Raw genomic sequence first — 14,683 nt, 5'->3', positions numbered from 1 at the left:
TTTTCAAAAAATTTATTGTTTTTATTGTATCTTGTGTTTCAAGTTCAATTAAATACTTCTTGTTGTTTCTAATATTACTATAATTGTACTGCCATCATTATTATTAGATTTTATTAATAGATTATTTTCTCCTTAAATTTTTTTTATCAACATTAAAAAAATTATAAACTTAAAGAAAAAAATAGTGATCGCCAAACATCCATACACTTCTACAATTCTCTTAACATTAAGAAGATAATAATTTATTAGGTAAAAGATTATTATACAAAAATACTAAAAACTAATATCATTATACATATTAATGAATTGAAAATAAAAGCATATAATCAAATTAATTCAAAAGAAAAACAAATACAGTATGAACACATCAATCAATAATGAGGTATATTGTCTGCCATTATTGAATCATAAACTCCAATCTCTCGCTGATTCAGAATCTGAACTGGCCTTGCATTCTTGTTTGCATACTGTGACAATTAAATCACACATTAATTGAAGTTCAACATTTCATTAGAATTATTAATCATACTTAACTACATATTTAGAATTAATAAACATCATTATTAATTTACTACTTACATATTTAAGTACGGAATTCTTCAATAACTTCACTTGTCCTCTTGAAACAGTTCGTATCTAATGAAAAAAAAAACAGATTCAAATTAAAAGATAATCATATGGTATGAGATTATTAGTAATCAATAAGAATGAAATATTTAAGAAAAGAAAAAAATAACATTATTATACCTTGGTATTAATGGTCCAAATGATACCTTCCGTGCATGGAGGTGCAGTGAGTGATCCCATGTATCTATAATACATGTTTGAATCCTTGAATATATTTGATGGATCAATAACACCTATGTTTGTTTCTTCATCTTCATCAGGAACTTCAACTATATATTTTACTAGCTGAAATATTTTTAAATTTATAATATTAAGTATATAAAATAATAAAAGACAAACCGACAATAAATTAGACTGCGTTATATTTTACCTCAGACAAAAATGGATCAGGTAAACCAAATTTGTACAAAATACCAACAACAGCTGTCTTGTTCGTTCCATCTTGTTGAGGGCTAACATGAACCATATGTAACTCTAAGTCATACCTATAAATCATTTAAGACCAAAATTAGGATTTGTCATGAAATGTATAAAAGGATGAACAAAAGGATTTCGAGGAAGCGAAATTAACCTCCTGCCATTGATGGTATGTTCAGATGGCCAGTGCCAATGGCTTTGTTGAAGAAAATATTCATTTCCATTGATGTTTATCGAGCCGGCATCTCCTTTCCAAGTGATCTATAACCGTTATAATCAAACATAAATTACTATACATTCGAATTTCTTTTATGATTATAAATCAATAGTACACTTACCGCAACATCGTGACCCCGGTTCGATACAGTAGCATATTGAGGCTTATAGTAACTCGTTAGCCTTCCCAAATTTGGGATGAGAGTCACTCTTTCATTTGACAAATCAATAGGAGATTGCATGTCTCCTTTACATGCTGCCCATTCTCTTTTTAGATCACCCCAATGTTTAGGTCCATCTGCACTTTCTTCATTGTAACCGTACTCTACAGTGCACCAATATATGAAGGTTATAAAACTATTGAACTAATGAAAATATTTATACAAAAAAAATACAATAAGAGAGATTATTTTATTATACCAGGTTCATCAAGAGCAGTTGTTAATGTCGAATAAAATAGAATGGTTAGTGATATTGCTAGTAGAATTGAAATCGAAAAGTGGTTTTTGAGATGCATGTTTCAGAATATTCAAAGATTGATAATTATAGTTCTATCTGCTATGAAATATGATTGTGGAAATATTTGGTACACACTGGTTTTTATAGATTGCAACTTCCAAACATAGCAGCATATATAATAATGCTGGTAGATTTGGTCAAGAAGAATTAATTATTTGATTGAATGTTTCTAGACCAACATGTTTTATAATATTTTTTGTTTCAAACATGACCAACATTTTATAATATATATTACTCATTTTAATTGATTTTTTCATCTCATGTCAGCTTCTAATTCATCAATTGAGCCACTCTACCATTTTCATGTTTAACTTTGTCAAAATATTACTGATAGAAAGAATTAGTCCAAAAGAATTGGAGGGTTTTGGTGTGTGTTTTTTTTTCAATTTGTTTATTTCATGGTTGTTGTGGAAATGGTCATGATGATCTCAAGAGTGCAGGTTAAAAGTTATTGACTTTGATTTTCATTTTGAGAACAAAACAACTGCGTTAGGTGTTGATGTAATGTAGAGTTTAAAATATTGATATGTTAATTAACCAATTGATGTACATGCATATGTATGTTGAAGGTTTCATATTGTTAAAAGCATAATAAATAAATCTACATGGTATATTCACGGTTTAAATCTTCATAATTAATTCTAGAACGAGTATGTGTGTATTATATTATTGGCATCACCAAATGGGGTAGAAATTATCCACTCATATACTTCCGCAGACACTAACCACTTCTAGAAATTTTCTTACGGAGAAACTCCATGACCAGATAGTTATAAAAAATTCAAATAGTTTAGTGTACATAAACTTCAGTTATTTTATTAAAAGCATTTGGACGAGATAGAAAGGGTATTTTCGAATCTAACCAGTAGATTTGAATCTATATATCAGCATGCAGCAATATTAAAACTCTTGAGGGTGAGCAAAATCCCCTAAAATCTATGGAGAATTTCAATCAATTTTGATGAACAAGATTGTTATTACCCATACAATAGCAATGAAAAGAGAAGAACAATGGAGAAAGAAATAAAGTAAAGAACGATGAAGGAGAAGATAAATATAATTCTGTAGAATTTCTCTCTGCCCACAAAATACTGTGAATACAATGTTATGAATGCTCTATTCACTTCATTACAAAAATAAGGGTTACTCCCTCTATTTATAGATTTAGGTTCACTTGGACCTCAAGTTAAAACCCAAAACTATAAAAGCCAAAAATAGCTAATACTACTAAAATAGGCCTAAGTCGAAATTTTGTGTGAAGCAACATGCTTCGACACTTCGACACACTAACACAACTTAACATACTAGGTGGTTTGACACTTCCTTACTCTGTCGAGCAACCTGCTTTAACACAAGGAATTACAATTCAACACACCACCTAATTTATTGTATCTAAGCTATCTACATTCATCATAGCTCTTAGTCTTCTGAACACTTCGACCTGCATTCCCTTCGTCATGATGTCTGCAATCTGATTCTCAATTCTGCAGTGTTTCACATTCATCTTCTCATCTTCTACCTGCTCTCAAGGATAATGGAACCTCATTTTGATGTGCTTGCTTCGACCATGTGTTATCAGATTCTTCGTCAGATTGATAGCTGACATGTTGTCGATCCTCATGGTAATTGCTCCATGACTCTTCGTTGTTATCTCTTCGACCAGATTCACCATCCACGTTGCTTGACATGCACAAAGAGAAAAAACTACGTATTCAGCTTCGCATGACGATAATGCCACTACTGGCTCCTTTCTCGAACTCCAAGCAACTGGTGCACCACCTAACATAAACACATAGCCAGCTATGGATTTTCGATCCTCAGCATCACTACACCAACTTGAGTCGGTGTATCCCACTAGTTTGCATTCATTTCCTTCATCAACTGCAAGAAACAAAATGCCATAGTCAAGAGTTCCCTTCAGATACCTTAGTATCCTCTTCGCCGCTGCTAGATGTGATACCTTTGGCTTCTGCATGAACCTACTCACCATACCTACACTGTATGCTAAGTCAGGCCTTGTGTGACAAATGTATCAAAGTAACCCAATAAGTCTTCTATATTGGGTTGGGTCGACATCATCTGAATTTGAATCTTTCGATAGTTGTAATCTGAGATCAGCTGGAGTCGAAGTTAGGTTGCAATCTTGCATCTCAAATCTCTTAAGAATTTCGCATGCATACCTTCTTTGAATCATCATCAAACCTCTACCACTCTTGTAGAATTCGATGCCAAGGAAATATGAAATGTCACCCAGATCTGACATTTTGAATTCCTTGTTGAGATCACCTTTGAAGTCTTCGATCTCCTTCTTGCAACTACCTGTTATCAACAGGTCATCGACATAGAGGCATAGTATAAGCAATTCACTATTGCTTCTTCTTACATATACTCCATATTCAGATTTGCACTTCACAAATTCTTTCTCCCTTAGAAAACCATCTATCTTCTTGTTCCAAGCTCTTGGAGCTTGTTTAAGTTCGTACAAGGCTTTATGCAACATGTACACCTTTCTTTCTTCGCCATGTTTCACAAACCCAACTGGTTATGCAACATAAACTTTTTCTTCTAAGGGGACATTAAAGAATGCACATTTCACATCCATCTGACACATCTGCCAGTTATTCATGTTTTCTAGACCAACAACCAACCTGATTGTTTCGATCCTAGCAACAAGTGAAAAAACTTCATCGAAGTCGATTCCTTTTTTCTGAAGAAATCTTTTCGCTACAAGTCTCGCCTTGTGTCGAGTCACTTCTCCTTTGGGATTCAACTTCACCTTGTATACCCACTTCACATCGATTTCCTTCTTGTCTTGGGGCAATTCGACAAGTGACCAAGTGTTGTTGACTTCGATTGACTTTAGCTCTTCGTCCATTACTTTCATCCACTTCGAATCTTTCAATGCCTCAGCTGCATTGATAGGTTCAACATCTGCGTAGAAAGCATAACGTACCAGCTCACCTTCTTCATCGACCACATCATCTGATGTAATCACACATTCTTGCAACCTTGCAAGCATGTGTCTTGTTCTTTGAGGTCTGCTTGTACTTGCTTCACCTCTGACTTCTTCCTGTTGAACTTCTCTTTCAACTTCACTAGCTGGTTCATCATAAAAGATTCTCACTAAATCTTTCTTAACATTCTCAATCCAATCCCACTCCTTAAGCTCATCTATGATCACGTCCCTGCTGATCACCACTTGCTTATTCACTGGGTTGAATAACTTGTATCCTCCAGTCGAATGATATCCTATCAGGATCATCTTACTCGACTTGTCATCAAGTTTTCTTCTTAACTGATCTGGCACATGTCTATGTGCTATAAATCCAAACACCCTCAGATGACTCAAGCTAGGCTTGACACCATACCAACATTCTTCTGGCGTGATTCCTTCTAGCTTCTTCGTCAGACATTTGTTCAGGATATATGTCGCAGTCGACACAGCTTCACCCCATAATTCTTTGGGTAGATGCCTGCCTTTCGACATACTTCTAACCATATTCATAATAGTTCTAGTATTCCTTTCTGCGACTCCATTCTGCTGTGGAGTGTAGGGTGGCACCACCTCATGCACAATCCCTTCTTTCACATATAATGCGTTGAAGTCTTTTTACACATATTCTCCACCACCATCAATCCTCAAAATCTTGATCTTTCGACCGCTCTGTCTTTCGACCATATATTTAAACTTGGAAAATACCTCGATCACTTCACTCTTCTTCTAGATCAGGTAAGACCACAGTTTTCGACTGAAATCATCTATGAATGTAACAAAGTATTTGTTACCTCCAATCGAATCCACCTGGGGAGGACCACATACATCAGAGTATATGACTTCAAGAATTGCCTTCGACCTGCTTCCTGCATCCTTACTGAAGTTGTTCTTATGCTGCTTTGCCTGCATACATTCTTCACACACTTCGTTTGGAATGTCGATTTCTGGTAATCCTGAAACCATATTTCTTCTCTTCAAATCTATGATGTCTTTGAAATTGATATAACCGAGTCTATCATACCATATCCATTCATCTCTGTTGGCTGCTGTTATAAGGCACTTATGCTCTATCATATTAAGCTCAATCTTGAAGATTTTATTCTGAGACATTGGAGCTTTCAAGATCAACCTTCCGTTTGAGTCGAGAACTCTCATCATCTTTTATTTGATCGACACCTTATAGTTCTTTTCGACTAACTTCCCTATGCTGAGCAAATTGATTTTCATGCCTGGTATGTACAACATATTTTAAATTAGTGACCTCTTCCCATCTTTCCTCATAATCAAAACATCACCAACACCTTCAGCTGCTAAAGTGTTGTCATTTGCAAATTTCACCATGTTCTTCATTGAGGGATTTATATTGACAAACCAATCTTTCCTTCCAGACATGTGTGATGAGCATCCTGAGTCTAAGTACCACTGGTCCTTGAATCTCTATTCTTCTCTTGTTGTAACCACCAGTAACGTCTCTTCTTCTTCGTGTTTTGCCAGTTTTGCATAAGTTTCTTAATTCTTCTGCTTTTCTGGACAATCACTAGAATAATGACCATACCTTTGACAACTGTAACATTAAATGTGACTCTTGTCTGGATTTTGACCGCCACCTCTTCCTCTACCTGCAATACCACCTCTTTGGTTGCCTTGGTTCCAGGGTTTTCTCTGATTCTACCATTTTCCTTCTTACTGATTTCGACCAGTCGAATTGTTGTAGCCTCTTGTGCCTTTGTTGCCATTCCAACTTCCTTTGCCTTTTTTTTTGTTGATTGAGCCTGCAAAGCCATATCACTCTTCAACTTTCTTGCAGCTCTTTCAGCCATTCTTTGTTCATGGGATTCAAGCGTCCCTTGAAGCTCTTCCTTTGTCAATTTTGACAAATCTTTCGACTCTTCTATGGCTACTACCACGTGGTCGAACTTTGGAGCCAACGACCTTAAGATCTTTCCAACAACAAATCTTGATGTCAATATTTCTCAATATACCTTGATTTGATTCACTAGTTTCGTAACCTTTGTGAAGAAATTAGTTATGCTTTCATTGTCTTCTATCTGAAGCAATTCATACGTTCTTTTGTGAGTTTGTAACCTCACCTCTTTCACCTTCTTCGTGCCTCCAAACGATTTCTCCAGAATTTCCCATGCTTCTTTCGCTGACTCTGCATCACCAACCTTTTCAAAGTTATCTGCATCAAAACATTGATGGATTATAAAGAGAGCTTTATAATCTTTCTTCTTCAATTCTTTATGTGTAGTCTTTTCTTGATCCGCCGCGGCTTCTGCAAGCGTTGCTACTCCTTCCTTCACAAGATCCCAAAGATCTTGATAACAGAACACAACCTTTATTTGCTTGCACTAATTCTCATAATTGTTGTTCTTGAGAATCAGAAGATTTTCTGGAAAATGCCTGTTTGGATGATTCGTTGCCATGGTGTTTTTCTTCCCATGAATCGATTAAAATGGAGCTCTTGATACCAGAAGTTGGAAATCCCCCAAAACCTATGGAGAATTTCAATCAATCTTGATAAACAAGATTGCTATTACCCACACAATAGCAATGAAAAAATAAGAACAATGGAGAAAGAAAGAAATTAAAAAACAATGAAGGAGAAGAGAAATATAATTCTGCAGAGTTTCTCTCTGCCCACAAACTGTGGAAAACTTCTTATTCACTTTGCAACTGCAAAATACTGTGAATACAATGTTATGAATGCTCTATTCACTTCATTACAAAAATAAGGGTTACTCCCTCTATTTATAGATTTAGGTTAACTTGGACCTCAAGCCAAAGCTCAAAACTATAAAGGCCCAAAATAGCTAACACTAGTAAAATAGGCCTAAGTCGAAATTATGTGTGAAGCAACATGCTTCGACACTTCGACACACTAACACAACTTAACATACTAGGTGGTTCGACACTTCCTTACTCTGTCGAGTAACCTGCTTCAACACAAGGAACTACAATTCAACAGTCTGTTATTGCCAGCCACAAGTCCAATGTCGCATAGATTTTATGGTCGTCCATTGTATATAAACCATTAGGGTGTATATAGGTTGGATAAATCCAACAAATCCATTCAAACTGATTCATAAAAATGGATTAGGTTAGTTCGGATCATTGAGTGAACACGGTTTTCAAAAATAAAAAATCATTCAAAATAATTGGATTATGGATAAACTCACACTCAATCCGCAAAATTCATAGGATATTGAATAACTATTTTTTAATTATTTTTTATAATTTAAAGAGTGATGATTTTATTGTCTTTAATCTTGGTTGCTTAATTCCAATCTTTTGAAGACTTTTTATTTTATAAGGAATGATTTTAACTTATTTAAGATGCTCCACTTTGATTATTTTTATGCTAATTCTTGTAAGTTGTAAGTATTTTATAAATTATAGGTATTACTCTAATGTAACTTTGGTTTCTTGTAAATATGTTTATGATGAATTTTATTATTCATTTAAACAGTTGATATTTTAAAAAAATAACGGTAATAGATTAAATTATTAATAAAAAAATGTGACAAATTATTTATAATTATATAAGGTAGAAAAAAATGAAGAAAAAAAATTATGTAACCCACTACCCAACTCAATCCAACCCACAAATTTGTGGTTTTACTCAACCCGACCCAATAATGTTGTGGGTGGTTGTTTTATCTCATCCAAACTAGTGTACCCTGTATGGGTTGGGTCATGATTTTAGCTAAATTCAATCCAAACCGACCAATGTAAACCCCTATAAACCACTACCTATGTAGGAAAAAGGTACGATTCTATTCATAATTCACTCTACCTCTTTATTTATAGACTGACTTGGGCGTTGAAGTTATAGTTTTACATATCTACTTCACACAACCATGTTGGAGTAGTCTGCACCACCACATCAAGAATCCACATCAACAATAATGGTTCTTGAACACAATAGCGGCGCCGCTAATGTGAATTGACTTTTGATTCCTATAAATTTCCGCAATCAGATCTTGCATGACTCAATCAGATCTCCTACAATTCAAACCTCAACCACTTTGACAAATATACTAAGATGGAAGCTACTTCAAATTTCATTCATGAAGATTCTTCAATTCCTCCAAATCAATATCATCTTCAGTCCTCACCATAGACATGATCGATGGAGATCCATTAAAGCAAGAGGAATCTTCGTCATCAGATTCTCTTAAACCACCATCACTAAGTGGGAAACAAAAATATGACAGAAAAATCCTTGGATTCCAAGACCATGATAATGTGGATGGAACTTTAAATGTGATACTTTCTTTGATCATTACTACTACCATTGCTAATTATTATGTCTTAGGAATCCTCGTAGATGATGGAAGTTCCTGAAACCTTATATACTTTAGAATCTTTATAACATCTCAATTCTTGATTTATCGAATCATTTGAATTATTATGATTTAAGTTAATTATCATGTGATAGTTGATTTAATATGTGTGCTAGTGAAAGTGTAGAGAGTGATTAGAGATTGGTAGAAGTGAGCTAGAATTATTAGAGTCCATTTCTAATAATTAAATAATAATAATTTAATTGAATTATTTAATTAAAATGAGAAATAGAATATTAGAAAAATAAGGAGTATTAGTAGTGTATTTATTAAAATAAAATTAGAGATGAAGAAACAAGGACTAGGGCATAGGGAGAGCATCCATTGACAGAGTTTTAAAAAAAATTGCTGAAAAATAATCTGAGGTAAAGGGGGAGAATAACCTTCAGTAAGGGCTTATGCTTGAGGGGTGGGGTAGATGAGTCTTTAACCTTCAATAGGGATGATGATTGTGATAATTTTTGTGTGTGTTCTTGAGAAGTAATATTCTTCTTATTCTATTGATGTGAATTTCGTATGAATTGATGTTTGAAATTTTGTATTGTGTATGTATGTGTGTTTTCCACCATTGTTGCAATATGGAAGGTTTTAAAGATGTGATTTGATGATGATTTGATGAATTGATGATTGAAGTTGTATCTTAATTTGTAAAATTAGAGCTTAATAAGAGTGAGTTTTTAATCTGAGAAAACAAGTGTTTGAAATAAGTGGTTTTTGTGTTAAGAAATGTTTGGATGGTTTTATAACGTAAACAACTTTCAAAATACGTAAAAAACTGGTTTTTAGGCAAAAATAACAGTTGAAGTCGACTCATACGTGTTTGGAGTCGACTCCAAACCAACAGGAAGTGTTTTTTTTTTAAAACTTCACACTTAGAGTCGACTCATACGTACTTGGAGTCGACTCCAAACTTTCAAAATGTCTGTTTTGTCTTTTATTGCATTGTTCGACAATTTTGGATGTAACTTTCGTTTCATAAGTCTAAATGAGACGTCGTTCAAAGTGTTGGGAAGCTAACGCGTAGAGCTACCTCATGAAACTACTTGATGAATGTGTTTTATGAATGTTGGAAATTTTTTGAGATGATATTTATGGCTATTGTGCTGTGATAACATGAGTAATTGATGAGAATGATTATTAAAAATTATTTGATCGAATAAATATCGGGTTATGAGAGTTTAAAGAGTATGTTTTATGAGTTATGGAAATATTTGAATATGCTCCTATGACGAGAAGTTAAGCGTTGAGGATAAGTATGAAATATGCTATTATTGTGAATATGGATTATTTTGAGTTATGTTTGTTCTATTATTACATGTTTGAAATATAATTCCGTTGAGATGAATTATAAGCATGCTTGTGTTGCCCTATTGATTAATAACGTCCATTTTATGATTTTGGTATGATGTAATCCAGCAAGGGGATTACTTGAGTTGTCAACGAATTTATGTTAGGATCAGAGAGGGGTCTTAAAGCATTGATTTAATGATATGATCATGCGCAATAATAGTTGTGTCAATAGGCATGTCTGCTAGTTCAGAGAGGGGACTAGTGGCTTATTATAAGCTCAGAGAGGGGGCTCAGGGTTCACAGAGATTGGAACTTGGTTCATATGAAGAACCAAATGTTGAGTTGGTACCACATGCATATGCATAGAGGTTGCATGTTCGAGTTGTGTTGCATAATGAATTATATGCATTTTTATTGAGTTGTGAATGATTGATGAGTTTGGGTGTGAGAATGTATTGTGATATACTGTGAATGATATTGTGTATAATATGTATATATATATATATACATATATATATATATATATATGTATATATATATATCCTACCTTACAGAATAATTCTTGTTATTATTGATTGTGATTTCTCACCCCTTTATTGTTGTTGTGGTTTGTGTTCCTCTTTTGGGTACATATAAGTAGGTAATTGAGTTATTGCTTAGAGTGGGGGATGACATGAGGTTGTTTCTTCTTTTTCTTTATGCGTTTAGTTTACGTACTCTGATATGTAACACTTGGAGAAACGTTTGTGATTTATCTTCTATTGTGTTAAGTAGAGAGTTAAAGTATACGCTTATGGTTGATGTTTTGAGGTTTTGAAGAGATTGCATTTATGCTTTCGTTTATGTTATAAAGTCTTTGAAATTAAATGATTTATTGATTTCATGCTTTATTGATGAGAAATTATGTTGTGATGATACCCTAAGTGAAGTTGATCATGCGAAGACACCCTAAGAGAAGTTGTTGATTATTGTTACTATCTGTTAACGTGTTACATGACATGTATGTTTGGATTTGAGAATGTGTGACATCCTATTTTTATTTTGATGAATACTCTGGTTTTCGTATATTTATGCACAAGGAAAATAGGGTGTTACATAGTTGGTATCAGAACAGGTAGGTTCGTCCGGGCAGGTTCTGTAATTTTGTTTGTTCCCTAGTATGTGTTATATGTGTGAAATAATATTGATACTCTTTTGTTTTCCTAACCGCTTGTCTGCAGGAGCGGGATTAAAACAAGTGAGGAAGAGGCTTCTGCTTCTCTGAGATATTTCAGGTGTGGAGAGTTGGTTCGTCGTGCCACAGTTTGAATGAGTGAAGATTGTTGCATAAGTCAGTGTTGTTTCCTGAGTTTGTTGAAGATGGAGATTCGAAGTTCATATTTGTTGTTTCGATAAGTTAACGTCATTTCAAGATTTTGATGCAAGTGAAGAATTATTTGTGTCGACCAAGCAAGTAAATAAGTTTGCAAAGGATGATGTTGTAGTGTTTATGATATTGGCTTCTAGATGACACCAACGGTTTTCTGCCAGAGCGTGAGGTTGAGTTTGATATAGACTTAGTACCATGTACTAGTCCGATGTCGATGGCTCCTTATAGGATGTCTGCTTCAGAGTTGGGTAAGCTAAAGAAATAATTAGAGGAGTTACTTGAGGATAAGTTTATTCGTTCTAGTGTTTTGTTATGGGGTGCGCCAGTGTTATTAGTCAGGAAGAAAGATGGTAGTATGAGGTTGTGTGTCGACTACCGCCAATTGAACAAAGAAACTATTAAGAATAAGTATCCACTTCTGAGGATTGATGATTTGATGGACCAATTAGTAGGTTCTTATGTTTTCAGCAAGATTGATTTGAGGTCCGGTTATCATCAGATTCATGTAAAGGCTGAAGATATTCTAAAGACTACTTTCAAGACGAGGTATGGTCATTACGAGTATTCAATTATGTCGTTTAGTATGGCTAATACTCCTGGTGTGTTCATGGAGTATATGAATAAGACCTTTAATTAGTATTTAGACATGTTTATGGTTGTGTTTATCGACGACATCCTTATTTATTTGAAGACAAATGAAGAGCATGCAAATCATCTAAGGTTGGTAGTAGAGATTTTGCAAGAAAATAAGTTATATGCTAAATTGTCTAAGTGCAAGTTTTGGTTGAAGGATGTGAGTTTCCTTGGTCATATGATTTCTAGTGGAGGTATTGTTGTTGACCCTTCAAAGGTTTATGTAGTGTTATAGTGGGAGCCTCCGAAGTCTATTACTGAGATTCAAAGTTTTCTTGGGTTGGTTGGTTACTACATGAAGTTCATTGAAGGTTTTTCTAAGTTTGTGTTACCTTTGACTCAGTTGACTCAAAAGGGTTAAGCATATGTTTGGGATATGCATTATGAAGAGAGTTTCTAAGAACTCAAGAAGAAGTTAATGTCTTCTCCAATTTTGATCTTGCCGAATCCAAATGAGTCCTTTGTTGTATATTGTGATGCTTCAAAGATAGGCCTGGGAGGCGTGTTGGTGAAGAATGGTTAGGTTGTGGCTTATGCTTTTCGACAATTGAGGGTTCATGAAAGGAATTATCCTACACACGATCTTGAATTAGTTGTTATAGTGTTCGTGTTGAAGATTTGGAGATATTATTTGTTTGGTTCGAGATTCGAGTTGTATAGTGATCACAAGAGTCTAAAGTATCTTTTCGACCAGAAAGAGTTGAATATGAGACAAATAAGATGGCTTGAGTTTCTAAAGGATTATGAATTTGTTTTGAGTTACCATCCTGGTAAAACCAATGTCGTAGCTGATGCATTGAGTCACAAGAATTTGCATATGTCGACATTGATGTCTAGAGAGTTGGATCTGATCGAAGAGTTTAGAGATTTGAGTTTGGTTTGTGAATTCATGCCACAGAGTGTGGAGTTAGGTATGTTGAAGCTTACCAGTGATATTCTTGAATAAATTAGAGAATGTCAAAAGATGGACTTGAAATTGATTGACCAGTTAACTTTAATCAATAAAGGTCAGAGTGGTGATTTCAGAATCGATAAGAATGGAGTGATAAGGTTCTGAGGGTGTGTGTGTGTTTTAGATGTTCCAGAGCTTAAGCAGAGTATTCTTGACGAGGGTCATAGAAGTGGCTTGAGTATTCATCCTAGTGCTACCAAGATGTATCAAAATTTGAAGAGGATCTTTTGGTGGCCAGGAATGAAGAAGGAGGTTGCTAGTTTTGTGTATGCGTGTTTGAATTGTCAAAATTCAAAGGTGGAGTATCAGAAGTTATTGGGTTTGAGGCAACCATTGCCTATTCCAAAGTGTAAATGGGACAAAATTTTGATGGATTTTGTGTCTGGTTTTCCTAGGACAACGAAAGGTTGTGATACAATTTGGGTCATCGTTGATAGGTTGACTAAATCAGCTCATTTCCTTCCGATGAGACTTAATTATCCATTGGAGAAACTAGCGGAGATATATATTGAGAGTATTGTTAGTCTGCATGGTATTCCTTCCAATATCATATTTGATAGAGACCCGAGGTTTACTTCAAGGTTCTATGGGAGCTTGCAGAAAGCGTTGGGTATAAAGTTGCGATTGAGTTTCACTTATCACCCACAGACGGATGGTCAGACGGAGAAGACTATCCAATCTTTAGATGACTTGTTGAGAGCTTGCGTGCTCGAGAAGAGAGGTGCTTGGGATGGATTTGTACTGTTGATAGAGTTTACATATAACAAAAATTTCCATTCAAGTATTAAAATGGCACCATTTGAGGCGTTGTATGGTAGAAGGTGTAGGACATCTTTGTGTTGGTATGAATCGGGAGAGAGTGTTGTAATCGGGCCTGAGATTATCCAATATACGACAGAAAAGAGTAAAGTGATTCAAGAGAAGGTGATAGCTTCATAGTCTCCAGAAGAGTTACCATGATAAGAGGAGGAAAGCACCGGAGTTCCAAGAGGGAGATCATGTGTTTTTTAGAGTTACTCGGATAACTGGTGTTGGTCAAGTTTTGAAGTCTCAAAGGCTCACTTCGTGTTTCATTGGTCTGTACCAGATTTTGCAGAGGATATGAGAGGTGGTCTATCATATTGTTTTACCATCTCTGCTTGCTAACCTTCACGGTGTGTTTCATGTATCTCAGTTGAGGAGATACATTATGGATCTGTCTCATGTGGTCCAAGTGGATGATGTACAGGTGAGACATAACTTGACTATTGAGACATCACCCATGCAGATAGAGGATCGCAAAGTAAGGAAGTTATGTGGTAAAGAGATTACCTTGGTGA

At 34.9% G+C, this 14,683-nt stretch overlaps 1 protein-coding gene across 1 annotated transcript; it reads right to left on the bottom strand.

Annotated features, from left to right (window-relative positions):
* Positions 1–226: 226 nt before the first annotated feature.
* Positions 227–1,837, bottom strand: LOC127128984 (alpha carbonic anhydrase 7). The gene is made up of 7 exons (XM_051058324.1): positions 1,681–1,837; positions 1,383–1,585; positions 1,199–1,305; positions 998–1,112; positions 748–912; positions 580–636; positions 227–467 (listed from the first exon to the last, which is right to left on the bottom strand). The coding sequence occupies exons 1-7, from the start codon at positions 1,775–1,777 to the stop codon at positions 372–374; spliced, it is 840 nt and encodes a 279-aa protein (XP_050914281.1). The 5' UTR covers positions 1,778–1,837; the 3' UTR covers positions 227–371.
* Positions 1,838–14,683: the final 12,846 nt, after the last annotated feature.

The sequence above is a fragment of the Lathyrus oleraceus genome, chromosome 3 (assembly GCF_024323335.1).
Source record: "Lathyrus oleraceus cultivar Zhongwan6 chromosome 3, CAAS_Psat_ZW6_1.0, whole genome shotgun sequence".
NCBI lineage: Eukaryota > Viridiplantae > Streptophyta > Magnoliopsida > Fabales > Fabaceae > Lathyrus > Lathyrus oleraceus.
The sequence above is the reverse complement of the archived record's forward strand: the minus strand, read 5'-3'. Positions and strand labels throughout refer to the sequence as shown.

Coding starts and splice junctions, on each gene's coding strand:
- LOC127128984 (XM_051058324.1), bottom strand. CDS start 1,777: ATGCATCTCAAAAACCACTTTTCGATTTCAATTCTACTAGCAATATCA. Junction 1,306..1,382: donor ACCGGGGTCACGATGTTGCG/GTAAGTGTACTA, acceptor TAACGGTTATAG/ATCACTTGGAAAGGAGATGC. Junction 913..997: donor CTGATCCATTTTTGTCTGAG/GTAAAATATAAC, acceptor AAAATATTTCAG/CTAGTAAAATATATAGTTGA.